At 43.6% G+C, this 26433-nt stretch overlaps 1 protein-coding gene across 6 annotated transcripts in view; it reads right to left on the reverse strand.

Moving 5' to 3' along the window:
* WASHC2C (WASH complex subunit 2C) overlaps positions 1-22694 on the reverse strand; it is a 51992-nt gene extending 29298 nt beyond the window's left edge. For 4 of the 6 annotated variants that reach the window (XM_084765868.1, XM_084765867.1, XM_084765866.1 and 1 more), the window contains exons 1-15: positions 22593-22694; positions 22394-22516; positions 21644-21808; positions 14890-14952; positions 13018-13191; positions 11326-11419; positions 10262-10323; positions 8586-8633; positions 7634-7741; positions 6138-6219; positions 5056-5115; positions 3818-3933; positions 3330-3387; positions 1931-1990; positions 988-1155 (exon numbers count right to left, since the gene is read on the reverse strand). In XM_084765868.1, coding sequence (XP_084621994.1) covers positions 988-1155; positions 1931-1990; positions 3330-3387; positions 3818-3933; positions 5056-5115; positions 6138-6219; positions 7634-7741; positions 8586-8633; positions 10262-10323; positions 11326-11419; positions 13018-13191; positions 14890-14952; positions 21644-21808; positions 22394-22516 — 1381 coding nt within the window. In that variant the 5' untranslated portion in view covers positions 22593-22694. Of the gene's footprint in view, positions 1-987; positions 1156-1930; positions 1991-3329; positions 3388-3817; positions 3934-5055; positions 5116-6137; positions 6220-7633; positions 7742-8585; positions 8634-10261; positions 10324-11325; positions 11420-13017; positions 13192-14889; positions 14953-21643; positions 21809-22393; positions 22547-22592 lie in introns of all 6 variants that reach the window. The other 2 variants (XM_084765865.1, XM_084765864.1) reach the window with 2 other exon arrangements.
* Positions 22695-26433: the final 3739 nt, after the last annotated feature.

A 26433-nucleotide genomic window follows, 5' to 3' on the forward strand; every position in this document is an offset into this window, starting at 1 on the left:
ACTTCACGAATTAGTGTCAGTTATTGATAAGACTATAAATTTTAAATAATCTGGGAGACATCTGTATTTTCCATTTAATGTAGAGAAAATATTCCCAAGCAAAAAAGTAAATGCCTCCTTCTTTTTACAAGATTTATTGTTTATGTGGTTACATGTGTGCACGCTCACGTATGGGGGGTGTGTGCACCTGTGCATGTACACAGAAGTCAGAAAGTGCCTGGTGTCCTATCACTGTCCACCTACTCCCTTGAGGTGAAGTCTCTCCCTGAACTTGGCTGGGCTTATGCTTTCTCTCCTGGGCTGGAAGGCAGCAAACCCTAGTGATGCTATCTCTGCCCCTTCCCTGCTGCAGGTCCAGGCTTGTGACATGGGTGCTGGGATCAGAACTCTGCTCCCAGAATGTCCCTCCAGCTGCTCAGTCTTTTCAACAGTTTTACAAAGATACACTAAATAGAAAGAACACAGCTCCCATGACTCAGGAAAACCAGAGTGGTCCCCTACTTTTTGTTCCCCAAGCCTAGCCACGTGTCAGTGAATAAGACGTAAGAAGGACTTCAATGCAGACTTCAGAGGGAGGGGAGCAGCAGCAGGCCAAGGATAATCTGCGCGCTCTGGCAGAGAGGAGGAGCTGGGAACGAGGCAGCCAGCATGCGCTGCTCTGTTCATGTGGCTACCGAGAGCTGCTAGAAGTAGGACTGAATTTCTGTCTGTAATTCGAAAGGCAGAGGCAGAAACTTTGAGAAAAGAACATAGAAGAAATTCAGCTCTCTATAAAGAAGACAACCCTAGGAATTAATTTCCAAAGAAGGAAAGATTGGACCATTAGGGGCCCCCAAGGTTGTGGCATGATCTAAGTGAAGACAAGACAATGACAGCAATGCTCCGGCAGGCATTCTGGAACCACAAGAGACACTGAATGTGAAGAACTGTGTCCCCTGAAGTTCAATGTTGTTCTCTAAGTTCCAAGAATTAGGCTGAAAGTGGTACCAGTCTTGGAAGGCTTGCTACAAGATGGCACAAACAGGTCGTTATCATCATCATCAAAGAGGCTGGCAGGAGTTGGCAGATGTGGGCTTTTCCCTGGAGTGGGCTGCTCATGTTTCTGGAACTCCTTCAGTGCTGGGGCAGAGGCCGACCCAGACACATCAGCATACCCTGTGGATGGAAAGACAGTCAGAGCTGGGAGCCGAGTGAGCCTCCTGACCCAGCACCACTCATGAGTTAGGTTCATCCACAACACACCGAGAAAATGAACCCACCCTTGTGTTAGTGCTGCCTGGCCACTCAAGCCACTGCCCTGATCCTCTCCCTCCTTCCCCACTTCCTCTAGCTGTTAGTCATATCTGTTCCTCCCCTTCTTCCCTCTCCTTCTTTTCCTCTCCCCTTTCCCCCACACCTGCAGTCTTCTGCAGTGCTGGAGAGGAAACCATGGCTGTGCACATACTACACAAGTGCTCCACCACTGTGACATCCAGAGCCCCAAAGCCTCTGAACTCAAACAGAGTGTGAGGTCAGATCATCAGTGAGCAAGCTCTAGTTATAAACACCCAAGTGCCCTCTCAGCTCCCTAGCCAGTCCTTATAAAAAGATGACAAGATGAAATTTGTACAGTTCTTAAGAAAGAGCACTGGGGTGATTGCTCAGCAGGTAAGTGCTTGTTCTGGAAACATGGGGACCTCAGTTCAAATGCTCAGAACTCACAAAAAAACAGGGTATGGCTGGTCCATGTGCCAGGAACCTCAACGCTGGCACAGGGGTTAGGAGGCTCTCTGGGGCTTACTGGCCACCAGCCTAGTTCCAGGCTCAGCATGAGACCCAGTCTCAAGGGAATATGGATGGGAGTGCTAGAGCAAGACATTTGCCATCTTCCCTCTGGACACACAGGCACACATGCATACAATATATACACACAAAAAATAAACCTTGTTACCTAAAAGTACAGAAACAGCCCCTGCTGGGATCTTCTTTCCAGGCTTGGGGGAAGGAAACTCTAGAATAAGAAAAAAGGTCAATCATTTCACCAGATTTGCTGAGCATAGTAGGACATACCTGCAATCACAAGACTTGAGAAGTTGAGGCAGGAGAATGGTTGTGTATCAAGAACAGCTCAGGGCTACATGGTAAGCACCAGACCAACCAGGACCTCACAGCAAAACTGCCTCAAAAATAACAAGAGCCGCCCCTACTCTGGATCCATGAACTGTGGCACAGGCTCAAATAGGTTTTGTTTGTTTCTTTCTTTGTTTTAAGGACAATTTTTTCTAAATAACCCATTTAAAAATGATTGAGTTCTTTTTAACTTTTACTGATAACAAAAGCCTTTCTCTTAGAATTAACACAGTCTAGATTATTACTCCCATGCAAGATGCACTGAGCTTAAGCAGCAGCAAGGAGGATACCTGGGGGAGCCAGCAACAGAGCAAGCAAGGGCTTTTAAGTTAGGTTGAAAGCTATCCTTTCCAGCTCACTGAGATGAACTAGTGAAAGGGAACAGCAAAAACCTGACAAATAGTTGTGAAGAAAATAAACCAAAAGCAGCGAGGAAAACAAGACAAGTGAGCTGACACGAAACAAGACAAGGACAGCCTCAATGCATCACGCAGGATGCTGTCATTTAGAACAATTTACTCCCAGTGTCTAAAAGAACTCCTTTAAATCTAATGGAATAAAAATTATAGCCTTTTTTAGAAGTTCTTATAAAAAAATTCTGATGAATGCCACCTTGAGGAATAATTGATGACCAATGGCTATACTCAACACAATGTTCCCTTGAATTAAATGTCACTATAGTAAAGCTAGCCTCAACAGAGCTAACAAATACTTTCCCTTTTTTACTTTTTTTTAAAATCATCTCTAAAAGGCAAATGCATGATACGGATCTGAAGATGGTATGCTGTCTGTTTCTAAGACAGAAATTGGCAAAGACAAACTCTCTTCAACCATTTCAAGGCAAAAACAGCTTTGGCTTAACAGAAATAAAGCTTTGGCTGTTCTTCTCTTTAGAACACATTTGCTAGGGAGGTTTTTGTCAACCTGATATAAGCATGATTGGTCTAGAGAGAGCAACTCTCAGTTGAGAAACTTCTCCACAGACTGGCCTGTAGTAAGTCTGTGCAGCCCACTGAATACAGTGCCAACCCTTGGTTAGATGGCCCTGGGAGAGAGAAAACACCTATGAGCCTGGAAAACAAGCCAGGATGACAGACTATATGCTGCAAAGATGTCGTGAACCCTGTCCTCCCCAAACTGCTTTTGGCCATGGTGTTTACCACAGGAACAGAAAGCAAACTAGGACACCATGCAAGGCAAAGCATTCGTTCCAAGCCTACCTTCACTAACAGGAGCATGTGCTCGCCGATCCTGGGAGGGCTCCCTGAAGAGGTCACTCTGGTTGTGATAAAGCATGGGGAAAATTTTAAAATGCAGAGGTAAACAAGATGCACTGAAAGATTTCTGAAAAGCCTTCTATACTTTGAAGCTACATGTTTACCGTCCTGCCAAAGAATTAGTCGCAAAGGGCAGACTAGAACAAATGAACTTAATTTGGGCCTGTCAGGAATTAAATAAAAAGATGGAGGAGAACAACATATCACTAACTCAGGTAAATTATCCACTATTGATACCCTCGACACCAGGGACAATAGGACACCACGATATAGAGCGTTTCTCACTCTACAGCCCTGACTTCAACATGTCCCCATATATAAACAGAGGAACTAACAGGAAGCTACTGTTCTCAAACAAAAGCATGGACTCCTTCCTTGCACACTCGGTAACACAAATACAAAGAGCTTTGTTTGTTCATTTTCTCACTCACCTCATCTTCATCATCAAAAAGTCCCTGCCCTTCACTGAACAGACCACCTCGCGAGCCAAATGGCGAGAAGTCCTCATCGGTCAACTTGGGGGGTGGGAACAAGACGTCTTCTTCATCTGTCAGAAAGTAATGTACAGGAGTGTTAGAAGGGTGCAGCCTGCAGTGGTCACACACTGCCTGTGATTCCAGCATTTGGGAGGTTAAGATAAAGGAATCAAGCTCAAGGACAGGACTGAGGCTAGTTTGGGCTATATACAAATTCCAAACTAGTTTGAACTATGTAGCAGGATTTTGCCTCAAAAACACAAGAATTGGGGGTTGGAGGAAGTCCAAAATCCTGGGGTTGCCTCTATACCATGTACAATGTTGACATGCACTTTAATGAAGCTATACTTCACAATAAACATTCGAGAGCAGAATGGTGAATTCCTTTTTTTCAAGACAGAGTTTCTCTGTGTAGCCTTGGCTATCCTGGACTCACTCTGTAGACCAGGCTGGCCTCGAACTCACAGAGATTCACCAGCTTCAGCCTCCCGAGAGCTGGGACTGAAAGCGTGTGCACCACCACCTGGCAGTAGAGTGATGAATGTCAAACAATCCAGGAAGTCCCTCAAAGGACCCTCATCCTCAACTGAGCAATGGCTAGAGACAAAAGTAAGTGTTCAGGCCAATCTCTTACTTGACTTACTTTGAAGCAAAGATATAGGTAAATTGCCACACACAAAACTTTAGACAAAGGAAAAGCAAACTAAGCAACAGTCCTAGAGATGGGGACGATGGCACGGGACAGCTGCTGTCACTACTATATCGAAGAGTCATATACAATCTTCACTGAAAGCGTTAGCAATCGGTAGTTCCTCCACATCTGAGAAACTCTAGAAAGACAGGCAACGTACTTTAGACCAGCAATTTAAATATTCACAAGCCTACTACACACTAGCCTTTCTTCCACGCTAGCACCCTAGAACATGTTTTCAGATGCTTTAGAAAACGTGAGTGGAGACAGGGCGGTGGTGGCGCACGCCTTTAATCCCAGCACTTGGGAGGCAGAGGCAGGCGGATCTCTGAGTTCAAGGCCAGCCTGGTCTACAAAGTGAGTTCAGAACAGCCCGGGCTTGTTACACAGAGAAACCATATCTTGGGAAAAAACAAAAAAGCGAATGGAGATACAACCTACTTGTCAGCACTTGACACCTTTGTGTTACATGAAGGTTCCTGAGGAGTGATGGCGGGCTTACCATCTGCAGGCGTTCTCCTTTCCTTCTTCTCCTTCATCGTCCTCTGAGGTTTTCCATCTGCTGAAGACGGCTTGTGAGAGTCTCACAGTTTTAACATTCTTGTTATACAGATACTGATTCGCTTCCTCATGACACAGGCGAAGAACAGGAGACTCAAGATCATGCCTCAGCTCCATTAGAGCACTTACTCTGAGCATGTCCCTCTAAGACAGAAGGCTGCCAGGCCACATGCTTACCAGGATAGTGCACTTTTATTAATCAAAATTTAAGAGTAAATGTTAAACCATGGTATCACATGATCTCTGAGGTTCCCATACTCCACGCATATAAGATGTTACACATGTACTAGGGGAGGGAAGGAATCATAGTATCTAAATATCAAACAGAATCTAAGCGCCACTGACATGGCTTACAGCGGCAGTTCTCAACCTGTGGGTCTCATGCCCTTGGGAGGGGTCAAATGACTCTTTCACAGGAGTCACCTAAGACCACTAAAAACACAGATATTTAAATTACAATTCATAAAAATAACAAAATTACAGTTATGAAGTACCAACAAAAATAATTTTATGGTTAGGGTCTCCACACCATGAGGAACCGAATACAGGGCAGCAGCACTGGCTTAAAGGGTCAAAGTGCTTAGCTCCAAGCCTGACAACCAGACCCACATGGCGGAAGGAGGGAGGAGAAAACTAACTCTGCACCCACATCACGGCATCCACGGGCCTCCACCCCAACTAAATGAACAGAACGTAAAACAACAATAAAAGGAGTCTATGAAAATACAACAAAAGATCAAGAACTAAAATTTAAGCCTATCATGCCTTACTGATTAGTAAACGCCATGTTTGGGTAGAGTGGCTGTTCCTGATCCCCAGCACTCAAAGGAGAAGGCAAGAAGACCAGAAATTCAAGACCACTCTTGTCTACATCGCATACTTGAAGCTAGCATGGAATATATGAGACCGTGTCTCAAAAAAAAAAACAAAAGAAAATGATAAAAAGACACATACACAGAGAGAGAGAGAACACGTGTGGAGTAGCATGCTCCCACCACCCCACTAACCTGCCTTCAAACTCACCCGTCTGTTCCTCCTTCCGCTGGCTTGAGATATCTCCTTTGATCCGAGCTGCCAGTTCATCAGCAAAAGATGTAGGCCTTTTCTATGGGCAAGAAAAAAAAAAAAGACAACGAAAAAGAATCACTATACTCTAACAAATTAGTACAGTTTACTTCTGGACCTAACAAAATTAAATCAACAGTCACAAAGAAATCAAACTACAAATAAAACAGAGCTTTTTAAAAAAAGATTTATTTTACTTTCATGTATGTGTATGTTTGAATACACATGCAAAAACAGGACTTTATTAATATATTTAAAGACACTGAGCCATCAGGAAGCAGTGGCGCACGCCTTTAATCCCAGCATTCAGGGAGGCAGAGGCAGGTGGATCTCTGTGAGTTCAAGGACAGCCTGGTCTACAAAAAGAGTCCAGGACAGCCAGGGCTACACAGAGAAACCCAAGTTAAACACATGGAGCCTATAGAGGTCAGGTTAAGTAAAAAAATTCACAAAATATCCCCTTAAAAGAAGATACTTACTTCTCTGTTGTTTTTTTGGGGGTTGTTTTGTTTTTGTTTTTTTAATACTTGAAAAATCTCAATAAGAGAACTAACATGAATGTATAGAGGGAGACAGGAGAGTATTTGATTTCAAAATTCTGGAGCAGAATATATTCCCAATGAGCTCACGTACAAAATCCTTAGCATTAGAGGAAAGTGATGACACAGGGACATTTGCTGCTATTTATATACCAATCAGGCGGCAAGAGAAACGGAGTTTATTGCCCCTGCAGAGGACCTGAAGGTAGTTCCCAAAATCCATGTCAGATGGCTTGCAGCATCCTGTAACTCCAGTTCCAAGAAATTAGACACACTCTTCTGATCTCCCCAGGAACCCACATTCATGTGTACAAATATAGGCACACAGATACACCAAACACATTTACAAAATAAGAGAAACCTTTAAAAGGGAAAAAAAATCAAATTACAAATATAGAGGCTACAGAGATGGCTGACTCAATACAATGCTTGCTACGTAAGTGTCAGACCCAGAGTCCAGACCCCTAGCACTTGTATAAGAAGCTGGAAGGGGCTGTGTGCATCTGTAATCTCAGCACTGTGGGACAAAGACAGGAGGATCCGAACTGGGAAGCCCTAGGTTCAGTGAGAGACCCTGACTCAAAAATCAAGGGGAAGAGTGATTGAGGAAGTCATCTACTGTCTACTGCAGCTACACACACAACTACAAATACGATGTAAGGTGAGTCAATTATATATATATATATAACAGCGATATTGAGGAGCAGTGTGAAACACTACTTAACCCCCCCTTTCCGTTTTTCAAGACAGGGTTTCTCTGTGTAACACCTTGGCTGTCCTGGACCCCCTTTGTAAACCAGACTGGCCTTGAAACTACAGCAATCCACCTGCCTCTGCCTCCCGAGTGCTGGGATTAAAGGCGTGTGCCACCACGCCCAGCGAAACACCTCTTCTAAGAGTGATAACTATACTTACAGACTTAGCATTCTCCTCCATGTCCTCAATATCATCCCCCTCCTTTTCAGAGTCAGCAAATAGGTCACCATCATCATCCTCATCTTCATCACTCATCTGTGTGGGATGCTGAGAATGCAATACCAAATTATGAGATGCCAAGTCACCAAACTGAAAAGGATCTCTCCCTTTCAAATATATTCACTGGAAATACATACATATTCCACATGATTTATTTAATAAAGAAAGGATTTACTTTTTAGTAAGAATATGTGCAAAAGTATCAAAACAAGATATTAGAATATCCAAACTATACAGGAATGTAAATTAGTTTTTACAAAAATAGGAAGTGATGGTTAAAAAGAGTTATTAAAAAGGAGCAAAATTTGGAAAAAGTAATATCCAAAGGAGGTGGCTAACCTAAATACATGACATACTTAGAAGAAAACGAGCTGTGAGCATGAAAATCTCAAGACAGCATTTGAAAGTCATTTTAGGAGACGTGGGGTACAAATATAGTATAGCGTTTGCCATGCAAGCCTTAAGACCCTAGGTTTAAGCCCTAGTACCAGCTAGGTACAGTGCCTCCCAGCAGAGAGGCAGAGGCAGGCGGATCTCTGTGAGTTCGAGGCCAGCCTGGTCTACAAAACGAAACCAGGACAGCCAAGGCTACACAGAGAAACCCTGTCTGAAAAACCAAAAGCCAAAAAGCTAAAAGAAAAGTATTTGTTGGTTTTGTTTTGTTTTGTTTTGTTTTGTTTTGTTTTTTCGAGACAGGGTTTCTCTGTGTTAGCCTTGGCCGTCCTGGACTCACTTTGTAGACCAGGCTGGCCTCGAACTCACAGTGATCCGCCCGCCTCTGCCTCCCGAGTGCTGGGATTAAAGGCGTGTGCCACCACGCCCGGCTTAGAAAAGTAATTTTGCTATATATATTATATTTTAAAATAAATTCAATTCAATACACGAGCTTTACCTGGTTTTGGTCATTGTCACTTCGACTGGCAAAATCTTCATCTGATTCCTGAGGGTGAAAAAGTTTTGCTGTTACCACAGAAAGATCTCACTGGTCTCTGAGGTAAGTGACTATGTCAGGCAGAGGAAATGCTTACACACTCAGTCACCTTAAGCAGGAGACAGAAAGAATATGTTTCATTTAAATAGCTCTAATGATTCACTCATATCATTTGTATTTTCCAATTCTAATCTTCAGATTTAAAGAACCAATATCATTTAATTAAATGACAGAAGGTTGGTCTGTGTTCTTTTACAGCATGGACTACAATCTCTGTGCTCTCTCTAATAGGATAACTACTTCATCAAGCTCAAGATCTGAGCATCACTTTTGCTACCAACAGTTTGGTAAAGAGCTACACTGAAGGCTGAAAACAAAGGACTCAGCAGACAATTATGTGTAGGAGGTAAGAAGCAAGCTATCTCTGCTACTAGGACTTCTGTTTGCAAGGCTGGAGGGAGGAAAGGAAAAGAGGGGGTGGAGGGGAGAACAACTAAGAAATGAAAACCAGGCACACAAAATGGTCTCCTTTTAGAATCTCATCCTTATTGTCTGAAGGAAGAACTCAGGCTCCAGACTCTGGACCAAGGTTGTACTCTGGACTTTCAGATACTGGCAAGAGAACATGATGTAGATGCTTTGATTAGAAGGCTTTAAGAATGTATTCAGGGGGGCTGGAGAGTTGGCTCAGTGGTTAAGAGCACTGTCTGCTCTTCCAAAGGTCCCGGGTTCAATTCCCAGCACCCACATGGCAACTCACAACTGTCTGTAACTCCAAGATCTGACACCCTCACCCCAATGCACATAAAATTAAAAATTAAATAAAAATATTTAAAAAAAAAAAAAAAGAATGTATTCAGGAGCTGAAGAAGTGGCTCAGTGGTTAAGAGAGCACGCTGCTCTTGCTGGGGACCAGAGTTTGGTTACCAGACATGAGGAAGCGAACAACTGCCTGTAGCTCCAGTTCCAGGAGATCTGATGGCCTCTTCTGGCCTCCACAGGCATCCACACATACATGTACACACACACACACACACACGCACACGCACACGCACACACAGATACTAGTAATAATAATAATAATCCAGTCACAGTGGTGCTCGCCTGTAATCCCAGCACTCAGGGAAGCAGAGGCAGGCAAATCTCTCTGAGTTCAAGGCCATCCTAGTGTACAAAGCAAGTTCAGGACAGCCAAGGCTACACAGAGAAACCCTGTCTTGAAAAACAAAACAAAACAACAACAATAACAACAACAACAATAATAATATCTTTTTTAAAAGTTGCTCATTGTAACTATTTGTTTCTCCTAGGATTATTTAAGACAGACACATTCCAAGACTGAGTCTCAGGTGGAGGCTATACCACAGTGCCTCTCCTCAAAATAGAATGGTAAGTGAAGGGGCCTGGCAGACAGGAAGGCAGGTAGGTAAGGGTAAAAGGGGTCAAAGAAGTCTCTCCCTTACTTTTCTCTGCACAAATTACAAAAAAGAATTTCAACCCTAAGAAAAAAACTTCAGATTCTATGCCTTAAGTTTTATGAAATCAGTTCACTAATTCTAAAACATGCTACACGCCTCACCTGCTACATACATCCTAACCTTCCTGCTCACCATGGCCTGGCCACCCCGTGTTCTTACCTCCTCTTCTTTCTCTTCTTCACTGTCCACGATGCTCCCACGGTCACTGCCTACAGAGCCTTCTGTCAGGAAGAAGTGTAAAAGTCAGCACCAATTTCACCAATAAAAATGTCTGGCGCTCCTTCTCCAAGTAGCCAACCACCACAGCATTCAAAGGGACTTTAGTGAAACTATTGCCATGTAGAAGAATGAAAGCATCTTTGTTATTAATACAATCTCAAATTACCCCCCATGAACTAAAATTCATAAATTGGCCTTACTTTATAAGGATGTCAAGGTTACAAAAGAATGAAGAAACTGCATCAGACTAAAAGTTGGCTAGTGATGACAGGTAAAGGCTACTGCCACCAGTCCTGATGCTCCAAGTTTAGTCTCTGGAATTCACATGGTGGAAGAGAGAACTGACTCCCATGGGCTGTCATCTCATCTCCCCGTGCCCATGCACATAAACATACAATAAATTAGCGAATGTAAAATAATTTAAATGAAATTAAAATAAGAGTTGACTAGAGCAATTTAACAACTAAATGCTTTAAGTCTTAGACCAGAGAAGGCAACAGAGGTCATAAAGGACATTAATGGGCCAACAGACAAAATCTGAAAATCCAAAGATTAGGAAACAGTGACATTTTTTTTGAAATTGACCATTTTACAGTGTGGTTATATAAGAGAATGTCCTTGTTCTTAAACAGTGAATATTAGGGTTATGGAGGTTCAGAAAAATTATGATATATAAACAAAGAATAAAAGTGTGAGGTAAAAAGGAAGCATGGTGGTGCATGCCTAAAATCCCAGCACTCTGGGAGGCTGAGGCAAGCAGCTGCTGTGAGTTCGAGGCCAGCCTGGTCTACAAAGCATGTCTAGGACAGCCAAGGTTACAAAGAGAAAATCTGTCTCAGGGGAAAAAAAAAAAGTACAAGGTAAAGTATTAACTGGAAAACCTGAATGAGGGTCTATGGGCACTCTCCACTGCTCTTGCAATATTATTAGAAAGTTTTAATTATTTTAGCACAGAAAGTTAAAATCTGCTAAACATGACAAAAAACAATGATGAGAAATAATACCTTCACTGGACAGCTCTCCAAGCCCTACGTCTTCCTGCTCCATGAAGAGCTTTGACCCAATGAGGTAGGGTAGAGGACGGTCAACGTAGAGATCCTTCGAGGAGGGAAAGGGCACAGCCATTAAACACACGGTTGAAAATGAAGCCAAGTGGCACACTAGACCCCGGCTGCATATTACCACTCAAACAAGCTAAAGTGATAAATAAAAGTAGAAAACAAGAAAACATGGCAAGAGTTAAAGTAAACATCGCTGATTTTTAAAACATCAAATACAAGCGAGCCCGCAGTGGTAAGGCACACCTTTAACCCCAGTACGTGGGAGGCAGAGGTAGGTGGAGCTCTGCGAGTTTAAGGCCAACCTGGTCTGCAGAGTGAGTTCCAGCAAGTCTTCCTTAGCAAAAGCCACAGAATGCCTTCCCCTGGGGAGCTTCCCTACTCATCTAACCCTAACCCAAGTCTCCTTTTTGCCCTAAAGACTAGGAACAAGAGGGAGAGAGGCTGGAAGGGCACAAAAGTTCAGGTAGGCCAAGCATGCGCTGAACAAGGATAACACCAACATCAACCAACATGCCAAATCGCATGAGAAAAAGCCTAAACCCTACACGAAGTTAACTACAGGCAACTGAGGAAGTGGGAACAGAACGGGGGCTCTCCCCAGGGAAGAACACACCTACTGGGTGTCCAGTGCCAAGTGGCCAGCACTAAAAACATATATAAACAACATTGTATGGACTCAACAAGTTGTATTTAGGAGTATGTATGTATATAAAAATACACATATGAATGCAATAACAATCAGTGAAAAAAGAGGTCATGAATTTGAAGGAGAGTGGAAAGAGGTATACGGAAGGTTTAAGGAGGAGGAAAAGGAGGGAAGAAAGATTGTGATTAAATTACAATCTCAAAAAAGAAAAGAAAACCAAACTTCAGTTAGAGGAAATAAGATCAAGAGATACAATACAATATGACTAGTTAATAAAATTAATTGTATTTTTTCGTCATTGAGAGATTTTAAGTGTTCTCACCATGAATTAAGTATATCACATACACACAAGTAGAATAAGTCATTCTACAATTAATGGGCATTTCAAAACATGTACAAGATATGTCATATATATGCATACACACACATACGCGTGCATGTGTGTGAATGTTTCTATTAAAAATTAAAAACAAATAAAACTTCAGTCTTAGGGTAAAAACGAGCTGTAGGACAGTTGGGTGGGTAAAGGCCTGCAGACTGGAACTCCATCCCCAGAGCCTGTGAGGTGAAAGGAGAGAACCACAGCTACCATCTCTCAGCCATGCGCCCCGGGACACACACGCACCATACAAACACATCAATGATAAAGTGTTTAAGTATTCAAAAAATCAAATTTAAAAAACAAAGCAAATCCAGTTAAAAGTCTCACCCTTCCCTTTAACTTCTCTGAGTGCTGGGGTGGCTGCTCATGTAAATGCCTCCTTGCCCACAGACTATAGTGAAAACCTCAGAGGAGAAGGAGCTATGCCCTGAAACTCTTACCTACCTTGTCCACTGAAATGCTCAGTATGTCAGGTAAGGCTCTCTGAAGGGGTCAATCTGGGAGTGCTAACAACACACTCATGACCTAAAGATCAGGCCCATGGCCTTACACAGCCTGTGCCCAGCAAAGCAGTCAGGACCGTGCCACTGTAACTGCATGCCTTTACCTTTGGTTCCAGGATCAGTTCCACCCGCTCGTTGGCATCATCTTCTTCAGAGTCCGAGTTCCCTGCTTTTATGTCAAGCTGCTCAAAGGCACTGTCCAGGACCTGCAGCCCATAGCTCACAGCCTCCTGGACTTTAGGAATCAGATCTGTTTCTTTCTGTTCCCGAGTCTTCTCCTGTAAACAAAATGCCCCGCAGTGTGCATCTCCAATGGCCAACTCTAAAGTCATGCCCTCCCCAAAAGACTTGAACACACTTTGGAGGAAATGTACATGCTTTCATCTCAGTCTTGTCACTTTCTGGGCATACATCAAACTGCCTAAACAGAATTTCAATTCTCTCATCTAGAAAATCAGATGAATATTCAAATTAGAAACCAAAGCTGAGTTGGTGAAAACATATTTGTTAATGAATGTGTTCAATGACTCTTACCTATCTTTACCTTTAAAGGATGGGACCGGGTCTGACATCTAATCCTGTCATTCAGAAAACATCTCACCAGACACTAACCACGTCTAAAGGTAAGGCTCGCTTATACAAACACACCAGTGCACTTGGCGAGTAGCAAATGCATGAGTATTATTAGTAAAATTCACTTTCTTAAAAATGCCGGACCAGGGAGAGCCGTGGCTGGTTTTTAATATCCTAATCAACAGCTTTGCTTGTTACAGATAATATCCCCTGGGGGAATATCAACCTTTTCAATTCCACAATAAACACACTCACATCTGCTGTGCTCTCCTGCATGTGTGGAGCCGGGAGTGCTCATCAGAGCACACAGAAGTGAGTAAGGCCCAGGATCTCTTTCTTAGGTGTGGCCTCCAATGGGAAACAAGCAAGGGCGTGTACACAGAGGGTACATGGCAAGCCACAGAAAGATAGAACTGCTGCTCCCTGATCCCTTGGCCTACTTCATATCAACTTTCTTCCTTTCTTTCTCTTTTCTGGCCTCGACTAGCCTCCATAAACTCAGTCCACAGGAATGGAGATGAAGCTCAGTTATAGCAAGCTTGCCCAGCGTGCATGAGGCCCGCGTACAATACCTACAACTAAACAAAGCAACCTTAGCGCACGGCTTTCTCTTGTTGGCATGGCCCACCCACTGCCTTTTACTCCGTCCTTCTTTCTTCATCTGGGTAAAATCTCATCCTTGAAGATTTTCCCAACTTGTTTAACAGCAAGTGTCTCCTTGTATGAACTTCCAAAGCACTCACCAACCATGTAACGCAGTTCAGATCAACAACCAACAGCCTCAACAGACAATGTGAGTGTCCCGATCATCAGTCCCCTGCAGTCCTGTGACAGCCAGCAGCTGCTCGCTGTGTGGTCCACTCCGTCCTAACACTTCCTGTAGTACCCATGGGGTCCTCAAATGTGCACGCACTACACCTATAGTCGCCTTACTATCTAGTTTTGATCTGACAGAACCAAGAGGAGTAACAGTGACAAGAAGCCGGGGAAGCTGGGCCTCCAGTGACCTCTCCTCTGTGGCGCTCATGTCCCAAGCTCTAGCCGTGGCCCATTTCTGTATGAACGCTGAGGAAGAGTGGCTTCTACGTCTTTAAAGGGGAGAAAGGTAAAGGAGGAAGGCAAGGAAGAAAGGGAGAGAAAGAGGAGGAAGTAGGAAGAGGAAGACAAGATGAAGCTTCCTCTGTGGCCTGCACCCTTCTATAACTTACTACTCTATGCTTACACCACAACTCAGCAATCCCATCTACAAGTTAAAAAGCTAAATTTTTTGGGGGGAAGGGGGATGAAAGAGTTCTCTTGGCCCATTGCCGAGGGCCGTATCTCCCGTGTGCCCAGTCTTCATCACGCTCTTTATCACTTCTCCAAGCTAGAAATTCAAAGAAAGAAAGATTGAACACAAGTACCTGTTCCGCCTTCTCTGCCTCGGCCTTGAGTCCGCGCTCCTCCACTTCTTCATCGTACACACGCTAAGTATGGAAGCAACATCATGTTAAGGAACCGCCGGAGTGGAATCACACATAAAAGGTCAATACAAAACAGAATTTTAAAAGATGGAAATGGCTTTTCAGGAAACAACTGGGACCACAACCAACAAATACAGAACCGTAGTTAATTTACCTAAAGTTTTAAATTGTAGAAAGAGACATGAAGGACTAAAACACACAAGGAACTATTTGGTTGATCAAAGTGTTCTGAAAACACTACAATCCCAGTTGGTAGATATTCTCACTTAACCTAAAACACGAGTTTAACAGGGCTAACAACACAGGCCTTCAACCAAGGCCATGGCCAATATCAACTGGTGGAACTTACCAAAACTGACAAATACCAAGTGGAGCAAGAGAAACGATAAAGGTAAATTTTACTTTATATTGTTGCTTAAAACGGCTGAAATTTTCTTATACTTATCTCAAAGGAATCAAAGAAAAGAGGGGAAAATCCACCAACAACTTGCCAGAAGATGGGGCCAAGGAAAAACCTCTTTTACAAGATATATCTGTCATTCTTGAAACTCGCTGTAATTTTTAAAAAATAACTAGAGTACATGTTTGTTATTAAAAGGCAATATAAGTAGGTATGGTGGCTAATCTTAGTTGTCAACTTGACTACATCAGACATCAAAAAAAACCCAAGCTGCTGGGCACTCTTGTGAGGAAGCAGGAAGACCCACCCAGAATCTGGACCACACTTCCTGGGGGCAGCCCTGATGAAAGGGCATGCAAGAGGAAACTCTGCTTATTGCCCACCTGTCCTCACTATTGCTGGCAGGTTTGCTGATATTAGAGGCAACTTCTTCAGTGTTCCAGTGGAGACCAAAGACCACAGCTCCCCAGCAACCCTCCAGGCCTCCAGCACCAGTGGGGACTTCTGGGACGTCCAAGATCCTGGACTAACAACTACTCACTCTCAAGCCTTTCAAGCCTGGCAACCATTGTTAGACCATCTGGACCACATCCTGTAAGCCAATCTAATAAACCCTCTTTTAATATATATGTTCACCCGTTCAGTTCTGTTCCTTTCTTGAGTCCTGACTTATGTAGGACAATGAAAATATTCTGTATGAGACAATAGGGTTATAAAAGTTTAGGAGTACATTAAAACACACTGAGCCATACTTTTAATAAGAAAGTACCTAAATCGTTTTTAAAATGATTAGTCAGTACAGGCTCAACACTCCTTATCTGTTTTGATGTTTGAGATGTTTAGCTTACAAGAGACTTTATGAGCATCCCTAATTAAAAATCCAAAAGCTGAAGCTGAGGCACATGAAGTTCTAGATTTTATTTCTTTGCATTTCATTTGATTTCATTTTGATTCAAGAATAACCAATCCGTGCCCATGAGCACTAGATGAGAAGACCCTGGTGCCGAGGACAGTCCCCATGTTGGTTGTGAAGAGACAGAGCAATCTGGCTGGCACCGCCTCTCTGCTGGGTAATTCCATAGACAACCACTTACAAGTAACCACTCACAAAGCCAGTGAGCAATGTCTTCCCCAGAGGCAGACGTGGTGTAAAACAGTACCAACCTGAGTGGCATGCTGAGCTGGCGACAGCCAGCTGCTTTCTAATGGGATCCCTGCTCCATGGGAGGGAATTCATGGCATGTTCTGTAAACCAAATCAAGAGCCAACGCTTGGGAGGTCAGAGGCCACTAAGTTTGGACCTACTACACCACTACTACGTTTTTTTCTAAAATGACACATTGCCAAAATATCTTCTGAATGTTTATACCCACAGGTTAGGGCTATTCTCAATCTTCATCAGAACTGTCAAATTCATAGAGGAAGGAAAAAGAAAACAAAGGATAAAATAATGATCATAATTTCTGTATAAAAGAAAGTTATGAAGCTGGGCATGGTGGCGCACATCTGTAATCCCAGCACTCGGGGAGGCAGAGGCAGGTGGACCTCTGTAAGTTCGAGGCCAGCCTGGTCTACAAAGCAAGCCCAGGATGGCTAAGGCTACACAGAGAAACCTTGTCTAAGAAAGAAAGAAAGAAAGAAAGAAAGAAAGAAAGAAAGAAAGAAAGAAAGAAAGAAAAAGTTCTGAGTAGTTGGTGGGGATTTTAAGAAAAGACAACTACTGTAGTTATTTTAAGTCTATGGCAAAGCAAGACCTGCAACCCAAAAAAACTGATTTTCTGGCTAATGCCTAAAACTGTCAATGCCCAGCATCCCCCATCACTATGATCAACCCCTCAGTGTCAGCATCATGACTGTAAGTCCAATGTGACATCAAAAACTCCAACCAGTTTAGGAAAACCTAAGGCCCAGGAGATCTTTGAGTGACAGCAGATAAGCAGTGAAGCGTCCCTCGCCCTTCCTCAGCTAACCTCACAGCCTTGTTTCATGACCGCTCAGATAGGTATTTAATAGGACTGTTTACTGTCTCTGGTATTTGCCCTCATAGAAACTTTTCCTCATTTGGAGAAGTGGGGTACATGTCATGGGGGAACAAGTGAAAAGGACATTTGTTTGTTTTTTTAAAGATCACACACAGCTGTTCTGTTTTGTTTTGCTTTTCATTTATATGTTTTCTCATTCAATTATTTAAATATCCAGGGTCCTTGTGTATCCAGATTGTGCTAAGACCTGTGGATAGGTTTAGCGAGATCCTAAAGCTTATTCAGTAACTTTAAAATTAGGATTGCTAACATGTAATGTGGACTTATACAAAAATGTCATATAACACAGTACCACATACGATGAAAGCTTTTTTTTTTTAAATGAAGACTGCTGGGACTGGAGAGATGGCTCATGGTTAAGAGAACTGGCTGCTCCTCTCAAGGACCAATGTTCAATTCCTAGCACCCACATGGCAGCTCACAACTGTCTGTAACTCCAGTTCCAGGAGATCCACCCAACCAGGCATGCATGTAGTACACAGATCTGTGTATGCAGGCAAAACACCCATACACATAAAATAAAATTAACAAATCTTTTTAAAAATTAAGACTGCTAACAAATGACATGGGGACTGAGTAAGGAAGCCTATGCCTTTAATCCCTGCACTCAGGGATTGCACAAAGGCAAGGAGATCTCCATGTGTTCAAGACCAGTCAGGTCTATATATCAAATTCTAGACCAACTAGGCTAAATGGTGAGACCCTCTCTCAAAAAAGTGAACAAAAGGTCACGGAATGCTTCATGAATTCTAACAAGGGGTACTGTAGCACAGAGTATCTGTGTGAACCTAGCAGACACACAGATATAATTCAAAGGGGATACAGAGAAGCTAAACAAAAGCTTGGTAGCAAAAGACACCCAAGAGCTAGGAGACAACTTTATCAAAGCAAAGGACAACAGCTTTAAACAACCAGCAGGCTAGAGGAGGGGGCTATGATTCACAAGGTGTTATAGGCGGATAAGGTTCTCAGCTTTAGCCCCAAATTGTTGATTCTCTGACAATTTAGTAATGGCATCTATTTGTTTTTTAAAGGGGGGGGGGGGTTAGAGGGGGAATAAAAATGAAAAAATGATTAAAACGAAGTTTTATTTTTACATTTTTGTTTGTTTTTCAAGACAGAGTTTTCCTGTATAATAGCTCTGGCTGTCCTGGACTCACTTTGTTGACTAGACTAGCCTTAAGTCACAGAGATCCATCTGCCTCTGCCTCCTGAGTACTGGGATTAAAGGGGTGTGTCACCACACCTGGCTTTTAAAACAAAGGTTTTATAATTAACAGAGTGATCCTGAGAAATCAACTTGTTTCTTTTTAAATTTTCTTTCCACAAAGCCAAACATTCTATAACAATTGGCTTTTAAAAAAACATTCCTTATGATCTTTTATTTTATGTATACTGGTAGGTGTTTTGCCTATGTATGTATCAGTGCATCGTGTGCCAGAAGAAGACATTGGATTCCCTAGATGTGGGGATGGTTGTGAGCCACCATGTGGGTGCTGGGAAGAGCAGGTCCTCTGGAAGAGCAGCCAGCGCTATTTTAACATCTGAGCCATCTCTTCAGCCCCTTCCTTATGATCTTTTAACAAGCTAAAGTCACTAATTAAGACTGCTGATTAAACTGTCTCCAAAATAACGGCAAGGAGCGGCACCTTAAGAACACTAAAGCACAGGCCAATACTAATCAGCTGTTCTCCCAGGACTCCCTGGAGCCCTCACTAATATTTCTATAGAACTTCTATTTCCCTCAAAGCCCTGACTGTTCTACTGCCCTAGAAAGTCCAGTTTGCTTCATTAATCCTAAAGCATGGTGTGCAATTATGGAGCTGCCTCTGGGACTAACAAAACCCAAATGACCTTAAATAACCTCTCAGATGACTTTCCGCAAACCTACATAGCAGCAGCAGCATCTCAGCCTGAACTACACTTCGTGAGAGCCAATGTCAGAGTCTAAAGAGAATACATAGGAGAACAGACAAATCCATCAGGCATTTTTGTGGCATTGATTTTTTTTCCCCAGTTTTCTTAAGCACTAGCTACTCTATCAATGTCATCCGCTGACTCTCCACAATTGGGAAGAAGCTGTACCATGTGGCATTATAGACGCCCTTGGAAGCAGTTACATCTGGCACGGCACCAACGCACTCAGGAAGATTCCTGATGGCAGGCTGCCAGGGGAGAGGAGTAAGGACTTACCACTAATGGGACAGAGAAATGGATGGAAACACGGAATCCACAGAGGGAGACATAACAACACTTAACAAAAGTTAAGTTAAGCTATGGAAAAGTCAAAGGAGACTTTATCAGAGAAAGACAGAAGAGGAGAGATCAACTAATTAAAATCTGTGACCCAAAAAAATGAAGTTTCAGGTGCCTCCTCCTCCTGAAAAACAGTGTAATCCGATACCAATCTGGTCCAGGCACGTGAAGTACAAAAGAAAACCTCCCAGATTTGCTCCTTGCCTGATACGGAACTGCAACATTAACGGCAAGAAGAGCCGAGCATCTGCCGTAGCAAGGAAGGTGCCCAACGAGAACACCCAATGCGACGCGACGGCCGCAGTCGTCACCCACGGCCAGTACAGTCACCTAACCGACCCTTCCACCAAGGAGATAAGCGCGCACTCAGGTCGACCAGGCAGGTTCTGTGCACACAGGAGAATGTCTTCAGGGTGAGCATGCCAATCCAAAACTCTGAAATGCGAAACTTTCTGAGCACTGAAATGAAGCTCAAAAAAGTTTTGGACATGGGGTTGTTTTAAGTTAAGGGAGGCTGAACCTGTAAAGTCTGTGTAGGTTCTACATCTTAAAAATCTGAAATCTGAACAACTTCTAGTCCCAAGTATCCAAGACAGAGATACATTTATCTGTACTGGGTTAACTTGGTTACATGTTAGGTTTCAAACTCAACACTTTCCCTTCGCTATTAAAGAAAATAACTAGTGGGGTAGTTGGCGCAATCAGCAGGCTAGTCTGGCACATGCAGGGGTGAAAAAGGTGCCCTCGCCAAACCCCATGTCTCAAACAAGATGGATGTGAGGTGCATCACTGCAGTTAGAGCTACTAAATTATGCAAATGTGCTGCAGCACCAGCCCACGTGGCACTCTGTGGCACATGGGCCTTACGATCTTAACCATTTTTTAAAAGTATATTTAGTACTTTTCATCTAACAGCTTCAGGATACTGCTTACTTTAGCAATTTAGAAAAGAATTCTCTTCCGGCTGCTGGGTGTAGGACTGTAAGTACTTGGGAAGCAGAGGCGAGAATTTCTCCCCAAATTTAAGGGCAGCTTGGTCTACTTAGCAAGTTCTAGGCCAGTCAGAACTAATGACGAGCTGAACAAACGAAGAGACAATCTCCCCTCCCCCCTGCACAAAAACTGCCTTACAAACTAATTCAGAAAGACAGTCTTCGATCAGATGAACTGAGCTTCCCCCCTCTTCTGCTTCCCTCTGCTCAACTGGCTCCAGACACACTTGCTTCTTTTCCATCGCAGCTTCACTAGGATAACCTACCTACGTGTTCCTAGCAGCTCGAAAAAACCCTCCATGAAAACAAAATTCACATACACTTTAGTTAAAGCTCAGCAGTATTTTTACTGCTGATTCTGTGTCATAGATACATCCATACAGTTAAGGAAACTGTAGTTGCCCAGGCAGTGGTGGAGCACGCCTTTAATCCCTGCTCTTGAAAGGCAGAGGAAGGCAGATATCTGTGGGTGTGAGGCCAGCTTGGTCTACAGATGGAGTTCCAGGACAGCCAGGGATACAGAGGAAAAACCCTCTCTTGAAAAACGGGGATGTGAGGGGTGAACTATAGTTGACAAAATGCAAAGTAGACATTTGAATCCACCCACATAACTGATCAAAACATAATGGACCCTATGTAAAGTCTGCAGTAACTGAAGGCAAAAGTGGTGCTTGGAGGGACCAGGCCAAGCAGAGGGTCTTATCGAATGGGCACAGTGGCCTTTTGAGAGGCACACAATTCAGCTCAAGTGTACATTGCCATCAAAACTAAAAACATTAAAACTGGAACGAAGCAAACCTTACTGTTAAGATTTTTCTTTTAAAGGCCTTTAAAATCCACAGACTTTACTAGTACAAAACATTGATTCTAGAGAAAGGAGCTTCAGTTACCAAGAACCAGTCTATCTACCAAAACTTAGACGGGAACCTAATTATCTTTTCAAACTACAATAGCTCTTACACCCCAAAAGGGATGATTTACAAGTCAGATGTCAGAAAACTCACATTTTCAATGAACTGGGTATTGGACAGCATAAGGAAGTCGTTGAAGACATTATGCAGGCGACAGTGTGTGGCTTTGGTCTCCTGAATTAATCCATCCACCTGTTTCTTGATTTCATGGGTCCTGGAGATAGTCTGCTGTGAGAATTCCTGGAGAAATTGTAGTAGCTGTTGTGCAAAGAAACAAACATACTTATCAACACTACATGTGGATCAAACCAAACAAAGGAAAAAGAACCCCTGCCCTCTCGCCCAGGTGTTATGTAAACGGGGTGATACTTTTGATCTGGGGTCAAGTAACACTGAAAAGCATTAAGAAAGTTCATCAGATAAGGGCATCCAACCCACAAAGTCGTTATCACATTTCTAGAGGGATTTAAAGACCTGCTCAGTTGTCACTCTCCAGAGCCCACACAGTGTAACCTAACACCCCAAATCCTACTTATATGGAACTGTGAAACTAAAAGTTCTGAGCTCTCAGTTTCCCGAAATGTGTCCTACTCAAAAATAGGTGCTGCACCATTTGGCCCAAGCTCCAATGTTAAAACACGGCAGAAACGGTTCTGCACAGCAGGATGGCGAGGAGGGCAAGGGTGGAAAGCCGCGTCTGCGCGGCAGAGTGCTGGGCAGAAGCCCACAGGGCCGCCCCTCCCGGGTGTCTGGGATGGCGCCTTTGAATACTGGAGGATGCCCATCCCCGAGAAGGGGCAACCGCAGCTCGCTCTCTCCCTGGGTCCCCCGCCCGCTGCTCACGCCGGCGTCGGCCGCCAGCGACCAATTCTGGCTGCTGCGGCGGATCTCCTCCACCGACCAGGGCCGCTCCCACACCGGCTCGGACGCCGGAGGCCGCTCCGAGTCGGGGCTCGTCCGATTCATCTGCAGGGAAGAAGAGAAGAAGCGCTGAGTCTTGGGCAGAAGCTCCAGATCTGCCCTCCCCGACCGCCGTCCTCACCACGAATGGACGGCCAGCCAGCAAGCTCCAAAGTCACTACCGTAGCCCCAACTACACCGCCCACTCAGTGCTGTGGGGTCACATGGTCCGCGTCACGTGATGACGTCCTCACGTGACCTGACGCACTATCTGACAGGGAGCTGTGGATTTACAGCTCTCGGGTAGTTGGGCTGTATGTTTGGCAAGAGAGAAGATGCTTAAGCAGCCAACTGCAGGGGTACAAAAGAGATGAGTGGCACCAGAGGACCCACACTGGGGAATCCTGTGGCCTACCAGTTGGCAGGCAGACGAGGAAGAAGGCGAGCAGAGGACGACATCTCTGCTGCGCAACGGCTTTGTTGAAAATGCATATGATGTGTGACTGGCTCAGATCATCAGTGTCCCTCAGACGTCATACACCTGCTAACCTGCTTGGTTTCAATTCACAGTGTGGATCCGCTTGAAATTCTCAGATTCAAGGACATTTTCCACACTGCTGCAGGAAGAAACAAAAGGGGGCGGGGTAGAAATCGGAAACTCTTCTGGCTACCCACTAGTACTTCCTAGTGCATGCAGAACCTTTCCTGAGTTGTCTTGCCCAAACCGACCTTTAGAAATAACCCTATGTCTTTCCTTTTTGTAAGCCCGTGGACAAGTTAGTTACTTAGATTCTATGAGCGTTCTCCTGCATATAAAAGAAGATACATATCTTGTCAGAAGTGATAACATGTGTAAAAACAGTACCTGGCATATGGTAAGTGGTCCTTTTAGATACTATCATTTTGGGCTAGAGAGATGGCTCAGGCCTGCCTGCTCTTCCAGAGGTACTAAGTTTAATTCCCAGCAACCACACGGTGTCTCACAGCCATCTTCACTGGAATTTGATGCCCTCTTCTGGCATGGGGGGGGTTGTACATGCAGATAGAACACTCATACATTTAAAAAACAAACAAAGCATCATTTCCCTGTGCCTCTTGTTTTTCCAACTTTTAGATCTTGCTTTTATGGTCACCTCATTAAAGATTTATCTTTGGTATACAACTAAAACAAATGAAAACGGTGCTCAGATAAAAAAAAAAAAAAAACCTTTGCAGGAATGTCTCCTGTAGTGTTAATCCATGCCCAGAAAGCAAAAGCAACCACAATGTAAAGCAAAAGCAATCACAATGTCCACCAGGTGATAGATTAAACAAAACGCTGTGAAGCCACACAATGAACTGTTATTCACCAAAAAGGAATAAAGGGCTGACATATGACAGGACATAAATTAACCTAGAAAATACATTAATTGAAAGAAACCACTCATATATGAGCAGAGATTATATGATTTGGTTCTATTTGTATGAAATATCCAAAATGGATCAATGCAGAGAGAGATAGGAGGCCGGTGGTTGCTATGAGGGAAGAAGGGGACTGGGGAGTCAGCTGCGGGGGGCATCATTCCTTTTTGAGATGATGAAAATGTTAGAATGTGATAATAGTGTTCAGCTCTCAATATGTTAAAAAAAAATATTGAAATGAATCCAGGCATGGTGGCGCACGCCTGTAATCCCAGCACTCAGGCAGGCAGAGGCAGGCAGAGCTATGTGAGTTGGAGGCCAGCCTGGTCTACAAAGCGAGTCTAGGACAGCCAAGGCTCCTGCCTCCAGGTCCATCCCTGTTTTTTGAAATGTTATGTTTTAAATGGGGCGGTTTTGTTATGTAAATTATATCCCAGTAAAGCTACTCTGAATCAGAGAAGTAAGAAGTGAAAAGAGGATTAGGCTTAAGGTTACCATGAAAGTTAGGGCTAAGGTAGACGCTTGGCGTCGTCAGTAGTGAGCTACTAAAGCTAAGGTAAAGGCTAGCGTCGCTTTAGCGTCATTGTGATGACTACAGTCTTAGTGTTAGCAATAAGATAGGCTTAAGGGTGGAGCTAGTGTGAGAGTGCTGCTTGGGTTAGGGCTGGGCTACAGCAGTACTCTTCACACTAGTTTTAGGGTTAGGGATTAAGCAAGCGTTATAGATAGGCATTAGAATTTAGGGTTACAATTAGGACTGTGGTTAGGCTTGGAGCTATTGTTAAGTTTCCACTTAGGGTTAGGTTTGGTGTTAGGATTAAGACTAGCACTGATGTTACCATTGGTCATATTTTGGGCATTACGGTTAAGGTGTTTTAGTTACCTTTCTGTTGTCATAAAATTTATTTCAAAGGCAACTCATAAAAGGAAGGGTATGGTCAGGACTTAGGGTTGTGGTTAATGCTAAGACAGATGTGAACTGGGGTTAGGGTATGGTAAATTTTAGGATGAGTGTTACAGATGTTAATTGGGCTTAGGGTAAACTTAAGATTCATTATACCGCTGGGTGTGGTGTCACACATATGTTTTTCCAACTCTGGAAAGGAATATCTAAGCAGATGTTTGTTTGAAGCCAGCCTGGTCTTAGGGTAGGGTCAGGGTGAGGGAAGGGTGTTTGATTAAGATCTGGTTAAGAGCAGTTTTAAAGTTTAGGATACAGTTGGGTGTGGTCAAACCCCTTCAGTTCTAATACTTGAGAAGCAGAGGTAGATGGATTATCTGTGAGTTTGTGGTCCAGCTTCTCTGCATAGAGAGTTCCAGTCCAGTCAGAGCTGCATAGTGATATGGCGTCTCAAAAAAAGTTAGGGTTAGAGCTAGAATGATAGTTACACTTAGGCTTAAAAGTCCAGATTAGGTTAAGAGTTAGGGATTAGGTTAGAGTTTAGGGTTAGTTATGGCTATGTGTAGTGGTAACCTTTAAACATAATCCTAACCACTAAACAATGCTAAGCCTAACCATCAGTCCTAACCAGAACCCTACTACTAACTCTAACCCCATCCCTAATTCTTTTTTTTTTTTCTTTTATGGTTTTCCAAGACAGGGTTTCTCTGTGTAGCCTTGGCTGTCCTGGACTCACTTTGTAGACCAGGCTGGCCTCGAACTCACAGCGATCTGCCTGCCTCTGCCTCCCCAGTGCTGGGATTAAAGGCGTGAGCCACCATGCCTGGCCTCCATCCCTATTCTAACCCTACCCCAATCCTAACTCTATTTCTAAATCTAATCTTAACCCTAACCATATGCCAAGCCATCATAAATGTAACCTTAACCAAAACACTGTACATAAAATTAACCACAATCTTATTGGGGTTTTTTTTTTGGGTTTTTTAAATTTATTTATTTATTTTCCTTTTTTTATTAGTTTATTCTTGTTACATCTCAATGGTTATCCCACCCCTTGTATCCTCCGATTCTTCCCTCCCTCCCATTTCCCCCTTATTCCCCTCCCCTATGACTGTTCCTGAGGGGGATTACCTCCCCCTGTATATGCTCATAGGGTATCAAGTCTCTTCTTGGTAACCTGCTGTCCTTCCTCTGAGTGCCACCAGGTCTCCCCCTCCAGGGGACATAGTCAAAGGTGAGGCACCAGAGTATGTGAGAAAGTCTTATCCCACTCGCCACTCTACTGTGGAGAATGTTCTGACCATTGGCTAGATCTGGGTAGGGGCACAATCTTATTGTTAATCTGAACCCTAACCCTGAACCTGAGAATATACCAAATGGAAACATTACACCTAAACCAAATGGTAACCCTAATCATAACCTTAAGCCTAATTTGCTGTCTTAGAGTTACTATTGCTGTGATGAAAGACCATAGCCAAAAGCAACTTAGGGAGGAAGGAGGTTATTTCACTCACAGTTCCATGTAACCGTCCATCACAAGCAGTGAGGGCAGGAACTCAAGCAGGGGAGGGACCTGGAGGCAGGAGCTGATCAGAGGCCATGGAGGGGAGCTGCTTACTGGCTTGCTCCTCATGGCTTGCTCAGCTTGCTTTCTAATAAAATCCAGAACCACCAGCCCAGG

Source organism: Acomys minous (assembly GCF_964271855.1).
Source record: "Acomys minous genome assembly, chromosome: 17".
In the NCBI taxonomy this organism is placed as follows: Eukaryota; Metazoa; Chordata; class Mammalia; order Rodentia; family Muridae; genus Acomys; species Acomys minous.